We start from the raw sequence: 13,472 nt of genomic DNA on the forward strand, positions 1-13,472 counted from the left end.
TTTTCTTGCTTTACATTCCTGAGTCAGAAGTATAGCTATTTGTGGAACTGTTGAGTCATTAAGAAATGTTAATCAGATTTTCAGAAATATTTGTAATGCCAGATTTCATGAATACTGTATGCAGACTTCATTTGAAATCAGAGGATGGAAATTTTGTAAAACATCTGTTAAAGGTTGTGATGAATATTCATGCCACAGCTATCATCACCTGTTAAATGCAGCCCTGTTTTGCAGCTGGCCTGGAGACCCACTGCTGCAGCATTTTCTTTATGATTCAATTTTTTTTTTCCCCAAGTTATAATACATAGGGAATATTCAGAATGGGGTGAAAGGAGAACTCAGGAGAGAATAAAACCAAAAAATGAGTAGCCATTGCACCAATGTTTTAGGGCTCTTCACTTACTTATTCCCAAGCAGCAATGTGGAAGCAGGGCATAGCAGGACACCACAAATACTGTGTTCAGTTTTGGGCCACTCACTAAAAGAAAGACATTAAGGTGGTGAGGAGAGTCCAGAAAGTGGCAACAGAGCTGGTGAAGGGTCTGGAACACAAGCCTGATGAGGAGCAACTGATGGAGCTGGGGTTGTCTAGCCTGGAGAAAAGGAATCTCAGGAGGAATCTCATTGCTCTCTACAACTGCTTAAAAGGAGACTGTAGCCAGGTGGGGTCAGCCTGTCCTCATAAGTAGCAAGCAATTGGACAAGATGAAATGGCCTCAGGTTGCACCAGGGGAGGTATAGGTTGGATACTGGGAAAAATATATTCACCACGAGGGTTGTCAGTAATTGGAACAGGCTGCTCAGGGAAGTGGTGGAATCACCATCCCCAAAGGGACGGTGTAGATATGTAGATGTGGCACTTGGGGACATGGTTTAGTAGTGGACTTGGCAGTGCTGGATTAACCATTGGACTCAATAAACATCCTATTCAACCTAAATGATTCTATGTTTCTATATAATAGCTTCACAGAAGAATATGAGTTATCAAAACCTAATTCTTCCCATCTTCCTTCATTTATAATGCAGAATATTTTGTGTATTTCATGCTTTCCCAGATGTGTGTGATTATACCAAGTTGAACCTCTGTGATAATACACTTTAGCTTTAGAACACTGATTCATGATCTGCAGAATAAAGAGTGTCAAAATGCTTATCTTTTGAATTTTTATCCAAACTTAGATAAATTTGTTATTATTTTAGAAATATGTCCCAACTTGTAGATATACATTTCTTGGGGAAAAAAAGTATGCACCAGCGTTTTAAATTTTATCATGCTATCTTCATAGTTGTCCAGCACCTTCTCTGTATTCTGGTGGAATATACTGAGATACAAATGTTAGAAAAATCCAGGAAAAATGCATTTTGGGGTAAAGTCCAGCACCACGTACATTCATCAGTTAGCTTTCTTTTTGTTGGTTTTGGGAAAACACTTGCCACCAGAGTTTATATTCCTAAGTGAAAGAAAGTCCTTCACTGACACTGAATAGCTAAGATTTTTATGATACTGTCAACATTTTTTATAGTGTGCTTCATGCCTTAAAAAATTCAAGATGGCATGCCTTGAGACATGCAGCATGTGCTATGGATTTAGTTACAGTTTAACTTATTTCCCAGTATTGTTCTTTTCAGCTTTAAAATAATTTTTGGTATTTAAACATTTCAAATGTTGTCTTTTTTTTTTTTTTTCCTTTAGAGACATTGTACTTATTCTTTTGTTTGGCTTCTCTCTAAGTGAAATTATGTTATTGTAAAGATGTATAATGTAGAATAAAAGAAGTGTTCCCTCATGGATTTAAGCAGTTCCAGTCTAAAAATCTGAACAATAATTGCCAATAGGTCAATAATAGGTCACACCAGTGACAATAATAGGTCACACCAGTGGGTCTATGGCAAGGTGTCTGAAAGCAAACACCTAACTTAAAAGGTATCTAAGGCAAGGTCTAAGTGGTATCTGACAAGGAAACCACTTAAGGGCAGCATTAATCACTGATACCCCTTAGACATTCCAATCTGTAGGTTATTTCCCACCTGTCACTCAGCAGGAGATATTGCACAATTTTGCTCAGTGAGACAAAATTTTTATGAGTGAGAGCTACAAAATAGAGCTGTCACCTTGACAGAATGTGGAGCCAATGTGTTCCTGTTTTTGCTCTTACTGAGCTGTTTGGGTTTATTTTTTTAACCTAACTTTTAACCTAACATAACTTTTTAACCTAACTTTTTTTTTTTATTCTAACTTGGCTTAAAAAAACCAAAAAAGGCACAGGAGGGCAAAGCTTTTTCTGCAACTGAAAGAGCCGAGAGGGATTCACTTAGACCCTCCTATCTAGTTACTTATCAGTTTACCTATTTGTTCAGCTATAGTTAATTGATCCATTAGTGTCTCAACAGCAGCTTCTGGAGGTGATACACAATCTAAGGACTGTAATAAACTCAGAGTGATGTGACCTTCAATATAAACCAAGTATTAGACTTTTCTGACAAAACAGAAGAGTACCTTAAATCTTTGAGAGTTCCTGTTTTGAGATAAACATATGCCTCCCAGCATAGGAGTATGTGATGTGAATAAAAATCAGCGTTTTATGACATTATTGGCTTTTTACCAAGCTGGGAACTGAGGTTCTTTCTGTACTTGGTAAAACATGGATGACTCAAAAGCTACACTTCAGTCTGCGTTCACCTCCCTAACTTGCAGCACAACAGTTCTCTCAGAAAAACTCAGGCCAAGCCACATTGCTGTGCTGCATCAGGGGAGCTTTTGTTCACAGATTGGCTGAACTCCTAGGCTGAGCAGTACAAAACTGAAGTGGCTACAAAACTAAGTTTATCAAGATAAAGGTCCAGTCAATTGTCTTCATCTATCTGAATATGGATAACCAAAGAAGGCACAAATATGGTATCAGCTAAGGAAGACATTTACTTCAAGGATTTCACATTAATCTCATTATTAATTAATACTATCTTAGTATTAATTAATTCCAATTAATAGTACTTGAAATTATCTTGTAAAGAAATCTAATCTAAATATCCTGAATGACTACTGATCGCATTACTCTGAACAAAATACCCACTCTCTAATATTGCAAGGTGACTCGATGGGTGCTTGCATCATTTTCCAGGCTGGCATTTCAGCTCATTTCAAGTCTGTTCTCCAAAATGCAATTTTAAATTAATCCTTGTTCTTAGCCTTGAGGGTTTTTCAGTGAGCATCATAGTGCTCTTCACATTTAGAGTATCATCTTTAAATGGGTTATAAGTATACAGCCTTAAGATTTTTATGGAGTGATTGCTCAGTTGCAGTTACTGAATTTTTGAATTCACATTTCTGACTTGTGTTGGTTTCTGTGGTTCAGTTTTTAGTTTCCCCATGTCTTGCACATGGATTATTTGTCTAATAGCTACTTTAGATCAGATTCTGTGCAAATATAGAGAGACACTGTAACTCCACTTTTGATGAACAAATATCTTCTCATATCAGCTGTTTATATATGGATGAAAGAGAAGACTTTTTAAAAATATATCATGGGCACATCAAAACATACATTTGGTAGATTTTGTAAATGTATCATTTATGTAGTTGTATCATACTACATAATATATGTATAATACAATGCAATAAGAGATTGCTGGATTTAGTTTCTTTTCCTTTGGGAAGACTCTCTTTTTTCTCTTTCTTTCTCTGTCTTTTAAATCCAGACTTCCTTTGTAAAAGGCTACTAGAATTCCAATATATTTCTGACATTTTCAATGACTGCATCTTCCTCACATGCCTTTTTGCCCACTTAGATTTTCCTCAGAAGAACTGCAGATGCTCAGATTAACAATCTGGGGCTGTCTGGTGTAGTGACAGCAGTGCAGGGGGAGAGCAGTTTAGTCAAGAGATGGCTTAGAAAGACAATTTGAAGACCAGAGGGTACACTGATATTCCCGGGAGAGCAGGGTCTTAGGTGAGCTGTACAGGCAACAGTCTGGAAATTGTAATAGTAAATTGTGTACTTGTGCATGGACAAATAGGTGTGGCTTAAATTAGGATTTCTTTGCTTTTTGGAGCATTCAGAGCATGTGACTTTCCCTACTGGTATCAACTGTAAGCGCTTAACTGCATATTTTTTCAGGTTTCTTTGGATTTGTCTGTTTGTTCACTTGAAATTTCATCTGTACCATGTGTGCAGTACACACTACCCTGCCTAGAGGAAAGAATATTCAGATAAAATTATGGCTGAGGACAAAGTGTGTACAGAAACAACCAGGGTGGCTGGGGGTGCACAAGAGCCTGTGGGTTCCCCCTGTCTGCTGGCAGTAGTGCCAACCTGGAGACACCCAAAAGGGCAAGTTCCCAGCAAAAATGAGGGCATTTTTTTTTCTGTCAGCAGCCCTACATGGAGTCATATCTGTTTGTTAAGGTTTCTTGTGGTTAGGCTGATCTGCCTGAAAAGTGTTGTTCCTGGTAAAGTCCTGTTCCCATCAATCAGACTTCTGGGAACTGAGTTGCAGCCATTAATCAGACCCACGTGTACTTGCCACATACCAGTCAGCCTACTGTGCTTCAAGGTGCTTTAATTTCCAGTTAAAAATGCATGTCTTCATTGCAAATAATAACCAAGCATTTGCTGACCTCTCAGTGCTCTTCTTTGCAGTCAAGGTAATTTCCATGTTGTGTCATTGCTATTGATAACACCTATCAAGTGGGACATTCAGAGAATGTTCTGTTGCCTCACCCATTTCCCATGATGGTCAATTGAGCAGTGGATATTCCTGATGTATTAGTATTGCAGAAAGATGTGATAACTCTTGGAAATAATTATTCTCATGCACTGTGAAAATTCAGTGTCCAGTAGCTGCAACAGTTATATGGAATAGTTACAACGTTTAGCTTGTAGTGCTACCTAATTGACTTGAACAATTCTCAAACTGTAGCATTTGTTTTAATATGGTTATCTCGTTGAGACATAAGGGAAACTGCAGTCTTTCTACAGATAATACATACAATTGACATTAAAAATATTGAAATATTTCATGGTTCCACTAAATATTTATTCCCTTATCTTAAGCTTCAGCTGTGTTTTTATATTACTAAAAAAGTAAATAAATAAATTAATGAAATGAAATTAACTGAAAAGTAACTTAATTCCAATGACTTGTTGTTATTCTGAAATAGCTTCCATAATTCCTTGATTCCTCGTCTTTGAATGACCATTGTTTTCTTATTTATGATAAATTTTCTTATTTTAAAAATTGAGGGAGGCAATATCCACTTTGATGTGGTGATAAAATTTCCATCCTCTTTGGGTTTAAAACTGAGAATGTGTCTAAATGGATTAGTTTTTTTATACAAACACCGCTGGCAGGTTTGTGAAACTTGGCATCAATTTTTTCTTCTTTATTGAAAATTGGTCATCAGGGGAGTTTAAAGAACCTCATGGGATGTCATCAGTTTGTTTCTGAGCATGTCTGAAGGACATCTGCTGAGGCTGTAGGAGACCTGAAGAAAGCTTCACCCATTCAGTGACACTGGACACTCTGCACATCCAGCTGTCTGCTTTCACACTGTTGTCCCTCACCCATGAGGGCTTTGTGAGTGTCTCCATGTATTCCCTGAGGCAATGTCTTCCAGGAAATCTCAAGAGGCAGAAACTGCAGGTTAATATCATTTGAGAGACCTAGCAATTTTTGTTGCGTTTGCAACGTTTTCAATATTCTAAACAAAAGAGCAAAATCCTGGAACTATATAGCTTGGAAATACCAATGCTAGAGAGAAAGACAAGTAGAATATACCACAGATAGCCATTATTGTCTGCATTTTGCCATGAAAAAATCTGTTTGGGCAGTGAATCAACGCAGAAATGTAAAATCTGTACTTCTTTCCCTAGACTTATTATTGAAGTACCTCAGTAATTGCTTTCAAATACAACAGAAAATACCAGTACATGTGGGTCTGATTAATGGCTGCAACTCAGTTCCCAGAAGCCTTATTAAATACCAGCTTCAAAAACATATACTGAAAATAGCCTAAAAAAATCGATCAGATAAAGTCAATTAGACATAAAGGAGCAAATTTATATATGTAAAAAATTGTAGTATTTATTTATTTTCTCTCTAGTGGGATCTAAAAAAGTCCCAGCTAGTCTAATCACATGCTGAGTGGGCTATAAAGAAATGTAAATTAAAGCAGAAAAATAAGGAAGTTTTATAATATTCCTAATAAATTCAAAACGTGGAATATATTAATTTTTTGGCCCAATAACGAATCCAAAGTGTCACTGTGTGATAGTAGCATATTTTGAAAATATATACTCTATTTTTTTAATATATGTATTAAAGAATCAGGTAAGAAAATAGCTGTATAATAGTGTGATTTAATAGCTGATTGATAGTGAGGAGACATGATGAACAAATGTAATGTATGTGGAACTCAACATTATTAATTTTTGTGGGCACATTGGTTAAATAGTACTAGTCCAGAGGTGTGCAGACTGTTACAGCACAGCCATAAAGTTTCTATCTAAATTAACCTGCAAAAGTGCCAGACATGCATTAACCTGAGCAAAGTAAAAATTATATAGTGTCACTTTCTTTCCCCTTTAGCTAGTAGGATCTCATATTTCTACGAGGCACTTAATCCAGAAATTTGTCCATCTTAGCCTCCAAGCAATTATTTACAGAATGTTCCATTTTCAATGCCCATGTTCCTATAATGGAGAATTGTAAGGCACATCAGCAGAATTACGTCAAGATATTAAAATTATTGCTGTTGTAACAGTGGTTCATTCCTGGTTATATGCTTATGGGGTGTTTTTCCATTTCATGTTTAATCTCTTTTTTTTTTTCCCACTTCCAGGAGCTGGAGTTTTCTAACCTGTTTGCAGTCCTTCACTGTATCCACTCGTTCTTTGCAGCCAAAGTGGCTTGTTTGGACCCTTTGTATGTAGGCAGCCAAGCCACAGCTTCTGCTGCTCCCACAACTTCTGGTACTGGCAAATTAAAGTATTCTACTTGACATCCCCCATGACAGCACTGCCACTTAACAACGAGACATAAAAATGTATAAATATTCATAAGATTTAGACCTTTGGTGAACCATATATGTGGAAACCAATCCTGGAGGCAAGACATCTTGCAGCATCAGCAGATAAATGGTCACGTGGGATCATAATTTCATCTCGGTTCTGCAAGACATCAGTAAATAATCCTAGTCAAAACCCCAGAATACGGTGGATATGCTTTTAGTATTATCTATTTGTACTTACATAGTGCTTTAAGCAACATTGGAAGCAAAGGAATAAATGGCAAAAGAAGCACTTGAGTATTTAATAAAATTTTCAAATTGCTGTAATAATACAGAAATAGAATTGTCATTTTCCTCTTTTCAGATGTTTTTTAATGATGATATGCTAAACTCTGAGTATGAGCATAATGCCCTATCATTATATTATAAATATAGAGACAAGCATAGAGTACATGGTGACAAAGGAGATAAGCATGAAAAGACATTTGTGTAAGTACCTCCTCAAAAAAGAAAGCACTTTAAGCACTGTTGTAAATCCATACTTGTTTTCATACATGGAATCATGCTACTTTTTCCATTTGTTCTCTTCATCTAAAAGTAGCAAAAGCGAACATATAGCCAAACTGGTCTGATGCATTAAAAACAAAACAAAGCAAACAAGCCACAAAAAGAAAAAGCACTTTTTCATGGATAAGTATCTCTTCTTCAAGTAAAAAAATAGCATATTAATTTAATTTTAATTATAAATTAGGTGCAAATACAAAAAATAGTGTGTCATCTATTTATTTCCTCCTTTTTTTTGTTAAGAATTAAATACTGTAAATCTAACAATCTTTGTTCATGAGAGTTTGAAATTGTTTCAGACAACTCACTTAATACATTGTTTCCATGGCTAACCTTGATTTCACCTCATAGGTAGAACTTATGTTTCATTTAAACTCTGAACAAATAGACATTTTTCATTGTGCTTGAAAAATTCTTTTACCCTTTGAATTCTTAATAAGTTATTTTATATACATATATTGGTAGTAAGAAAGGAATAAATTGAATAAGCTATAAAGAATGCATTACAGAATGCATCATTTCTTTGCTTTTTAAGACCTTTACATCACTCTGGATCAAGTACTACTTTCAGAGTATCATTTAATGGTGAAATATAAAGGACTTATAAGTTTAAAATTAGTAACTTAGTAACTTTGTTTAATTTCAATTTTATAATATAATTTAATTTTTCCCTATGACACACATGTGTGAAGATAATGGAAAAAAGGTATACATTTTCAGGAGTAGTTTTTAGGGTTTCTATTTATTGTATTGAAATCAAAACTACCTTTTTTTTACCCCTTCCATTTAGACTTGTTAGTAGCACTTACAGGATATGATCCACATCTTCCTTGTTTAGCAGAAAGAGTAATTCTGTCACATCTCTTTCTATGGGTAAAGATGATCAATACTTCAGAAGTGAAGCCAGAGGAGAGCTTATCCAAATGGGAATAATTCAAAGCGCAAGGCAAAAGGGACAAAAGGGACAAAAGATGAAAGAAATGTAGGAGCAAATCATATCTCTGGTTTTTTTTGCTTTGCGTTAGAAATATTTGGATTTACATGTGTGAGAATTACATTGTTTTGTAGTATAGCTGATCTAATTTGATACTAGTTCCAAATAATCTGAAAATATTTGGAGGAAGGAACTCTTTTATCACTTTCAAAGGTCTTCTGGTACACACGTACTTCCTATTAGTATGCCTGCAAGGGCTACACATTTATTTTCCATCCTGATATTATTTGAATGAATTAACAATCCAGCTATTAAGTACTCTAAATTGCATCAAAATCCAATGTTTTTATAGGCACCATCATGAACTTTTAAATAAGGATTGTCCCTAAATAAGGGGGTCACATCTGAAGGACTGATGAAACTACCTGGCTGTCCATAGGATCTCGAACTTGGGACACAAACCCCAGATATTTTGAGTCTAAAACTATAACAGTTTAAGAGGTCTAACAATGGTAACTCAGGCACTGCATTTGTCCATAAAGCATATACTGGAAACACAAATTTTGGCAGAGCATTGACAGTGCAGAAAAAAGAAGCCTGATATCTTTTAATGACAGTTCTCAGTGCTCCCAAATAACTCCTCGACTTCAGTGCGCTGCTGTGGCATTCAGCTCTCACAACACTGTGGCCATGTGCTACCACCTCTACTGGCAATAGCAGAATCTGAATCTGGTCAGCTGCTGGTTGAATATTTTCCCTTCAATTGTTCAAGTGATGTGCAGTTGCATCACTGAATCTGAAGGGTGTTTAGGAGACGTGCTTGAATGAGCGTAACATTTACCCAAACCAGAGCAAAATATGCCATTGCAAATTTCTGTAGGTGAAGGAATTCCATTATATGAAAGCCCTCCTGAAGATCTCTGTCAAGAATTCTCTTTGTAGAACACCTGCATTCATCACTGAGAGTTTTGCAACTGGGCATTAAATACAGAACATTTAGGAAACACATTAGCCTGTAAATTGTTTTTGTTGTTGTTGTTTCTCTAAGGAGGTAAACTGGTAGGGCTTCATCAGTACTTTTATTTTCAAGAAGAAAGGTGTTGAGAGAATATAAGATGTCATAGCTTTGACTGGAGGTCAGTGTTGATTTGTAAATGCAGCAGGCATTTGTGCAGTGACCTGACAGAATATTCAGAGGTGACTCTGCATCCAACCTTGCCCTTGTAGAGCAGCTTGGTCAGACATTCAGTCTTGAACCAAAGAGGCAAAATTTTAAATTCTGTGTTATAACTAATCCTGAAGTATCAAAATAAAATTTACAAACATATTAAATGGCTACATTTTGCATTTAAATACCTACATTTAAAGCATAGTGAACTCCATATGCATATGTCAAAACTCAGGCTTTGTGTTGCAGCCTGTCATTTCACACATAGAATATAATAAATACAAATGTTTGGTAAGTCAACACAGCCCATTGACAATGAAAAGAAAGAATTATAATGAGCCATCAGCTTTTGCTAAAAATCTGTATGCAAGTGAAAGCAAATATTTTACTAGAGTAAACAAATGAATCCATAGCATAATATATAATTTGTTCTCTTTATGTCATGATATTTTCAAGTAAGTTTAATAAAGAAAATTCTTTACAGTACTGTACCTATTGGTGTTGTCTAGTATACCAAAAATATGTACTCTTAAGTATAACTAAATGTATTTGGCTTAATTTGGTTTGCTTTATGATGGGAATTTTATTTTATCTGGTCTTCACAGAATTAATCATATGCTAGGTTATAGTGTTAGCATAATTTCATTATGGAAGTGTTACAGATTTGAATACATTTATTCTTGATTTCATCAGTAAATTAATATGTTTCATTTTCTACATCTTTTTAAAAAAAATCAGTTACAGATTTTCAAAAGAGCTTTGCATTCCAGTAGCACAAAGGCACCTTTGAAATAAAAATCAGCATATTTTTTACTGTTGGCCATTTTAATATGTTAATTATGTGCATCAAGAAGAGATGAGCTAGTTGTAAGAGGGCTATTTATTTAAACCAATCATTTAAAGATTTATAAATTCAAACTAGAATTCTTAAGAATGCGAACCAATAATATATCAATATTATTGGTATCAATATGCTTTGAGAAAAGAATAATGAAAAATCTTGTTTTCTTAATTAGTTCTAGATACCACAAAATTATATTTATTTATTTTAAGTGCAGAGACTTATCAGAACACCTCAAAGTGCATGATTAAATGTGTAGTTGTCAACACTGCAGCCTGTTACTTTAAATGTGATTTGGTTTATTCAATGCCTTAAGATGTTTCTTGTATCAGGTGAAATGCTGAAAAGGACTTGAGATCTTGAGAAGATCTCTGAAGATGTACAACTGTTGCCCTTAGAAATTCAGATCAGTTCATTCTTTCTCAGCAATTTCAAGAAAGCTTTTGGAAATTTTATTGACATTGAAAACATTTCACTTTCTTTATGTGGTGGTTTGGTCTCTGAAAAAGTCTAGTGTCTGAAAAACAGATAAAGCTGATTTTCAAAAGTTCTGTCTCAGGCAGTTATGAGTCTGAGCTTAAAGCTCACACCTCTGACCGGTTCAGTATGATGGGAAACATGAAAGATTCACTTAAGGTCTCAGAATTTAAGTACCTGTCTTAGATGCCTGAGGTTGTACCTCAGGCACTTCAAAAAGGAGGCACTGGGTGGGAATATAGCTTAAGATCTCTGAAGATGCACATGTATGTGTCTCTCTTTCTCTCTGTTTCTCTAAGGAACTAGAGGTGCTTCTGCTTTAGTGTTTTCATTTTATCAAGAATGTGCTTTTTAAGCCAAGCTCCTGCCTACAGTTTTTCTTCATGCAATTCTTATCACAGAGCAGTGATCAAGCATGAGCTGTTTCTTTCAGGATGACACTAAGCAAGCATCCCATTTCCAGGTCCTGGTGGGCTTTCAGACCATGCAGCCCAGCTGAAATGAGTCCAGAGGAAAAAACCCTCTGAGATGCTACCAGCAAGACTGTCAGGTCCTGGTGCCAGCCACTTCTGTGGCGGTGGCAGCTGCTGCTCGTGCACCATGGAGAAAAAGCTAAAAAAGCTAAAAAGCTGAGCTTCACAGTGCAGCCCCCTGCAGCTCAGTGCCTGAAGGGGGATGCTCTGCTGCAGCAAGGGGCAGAATGAAGCTGAAAAAGGCTGATGCTGCCCAGGCAGGTTATTCTGCATCACTTTTTCCCTCACCACACCAGGACAGTATTGGCTGCAAGAAGACTACCCCATGCTGGTCAGCCCTCTGCCCTGCTGCATCTTTCTTCCCATCTGCCACAAACAAACCCCTGAATATTGGCTCTGGGGTCCCCAAGCACACTTCCATGTTCGCCCACTCCCTTTGCTCAGACAGATGCCAAACTGGAGCCTGTAAACCTTGTACACAGCCAGGGGACAGTGTTAAGGTTTATGGCAAGAGCACAAGAGGGCTTGAGTGAGTGATCAACTTTCAGGTTATAGCAAATAAAGTCTTATCTGTGCTTAAGTGCTTTCCTGACTTGGAGGGATGTTAAATGGAATTATTTTATTTTCCTGGAATAAGTTCTATAATATCAACACATTTCTACCTGCTTGGCTCAATTTTCAGAAAGTTTAGCAGAGACAGTGGTTGATATCCTCCTGGAATCATAAAGAAAAAAACATTGGAATGCTGGAATAAAAAAATTCCTATTCAGATTCTGTATATTATTACAGTACATTGCATAATCTATTGAACTATATTGAACAATGTAAAAACAAATGCTTTCATTTACATTTCCCCGTCAGTTTTCACCATGGTATACATGCCTTCCACTTTCAACAACTTTTTCCACAGGAATCCCAGATATCTGTCACAGAAATCTTTTGCTATTCAGTATATACTAATATAAAATGCTGTGTGTATGTAAGTGTGTGTGGGAGGTTTGCGTGTGTGTGTGTGTGTGTGTGTGTGTCTATATATTAGTATATACTAATGGAATATATTAAGTATATATTAATGAAATTTACATATTAGGCACAACTGTAAGACAGAAGCATACATCCATGAAGCTTTATATTTAAAAACTTACAATACTATAAAGAAACATATGTATATTAGTTGAAGAAATGGCTATTTTTGCAGGGTATGCACAATCTGGATATATGATAATAAATTGATAAACATTAACAGATTTATTATTTCATACCTCCAGGAACTTAAAGATTTTTTTAATTATTCTTATCCCTTTAGCATATTTGCAATATATGTCATAAATTTTAATTTGTTATGGAATAAAATGACTGAAAAAATGTAATAGAAAGTCCTATATATTTTATAAATATTAAAAATTAAGAAAAGCTATTCAAATTATTTATTTCAGTTTTAGTTAAGGTTTTGTGATTGTTTGTAATATGTATTTGTGACAAGCATAAGTCACCTAGTTGTTTAAGCTCATTAATGTACCACTAATAAAAAGCTATCTTCTGTTTTGTTTTTGTTATGCTTCTTTTTGTAATGGAACATAGCAGAAAAAATAGAAAATAAATACTTTTTTACCTAATCTTTTGCATTCAGTCATACAGTGTATGAGTTTTATATCGTTGAAAGCCAAGCCTGGGAAATCAAGAAAGTATTTGAAGAACCTGGGGTGGTAAAGTTATTTCCAAAAAACTCTTTATTTAATAGAAATAATGACCTTTCCTTACTTGTATGATCATTTCTACAAGGCCTGTCACCCTCTTAATGCCTGACTAGGACTTTGGAAATATCCCACTCTCCCCTGGCTATGAAGCTCAACCTACAACTATCACCCAGCCACCAGATTATTTTACCATTGACATTGAAGTGCTAATTGGTTGGAATAAGCCCAATACTGCACTGCCTGAAGGTGTTTTAGTATATCTTTGAAGCCACACAATTTTCAAATGGTCTTGCAACTACTACAGCAAAAACA

At 35.7% G+C, this 13,472-nt stretch overlaps 1 protein-coding gene across 2 annotated transcripts in view; it reads left to right on the forward strand.

The window, feature by feature from the left end:
• The window catches only part of SNTG1 (syntrophin gamma 1), a 317,863-nt gene extending 304,856 nt beyond the window's left edge, over positions 1-13,007 (forward strand). For both annotated transcript variants that reach the window (XM_059860474.1, XM_059860481.1), the window contains exon 18: positions 6,839-13,007. In XM_059860474.1, the coding sequence (XP_059716457.1) occupies positions 6,839-6,997 (159 nt within the window). In that variant the 3' untranslated portion in view covers positions 6,998-13,007. The remainder of the gene's footprint in view (positions 1-6,838) is intronic.
• Positions 13,008-13,472: the final 465 nt, after the last annotated feature.

This window comes from Haemorhous mexicanus, chromosome 1, assembly GCF_027477595.1.
Source record: "Haemorhous mexicanus isolate bHaeMex1 chromosome 1, bHaeMex1.pri, whole genome shotgun sequence".
Lineage (NCBI taxonomy): Eukaryota > Metazoa > Chordata > Aves > Passeriformes > Fringillidae > Haemorhous > Haemorhous mexicanus.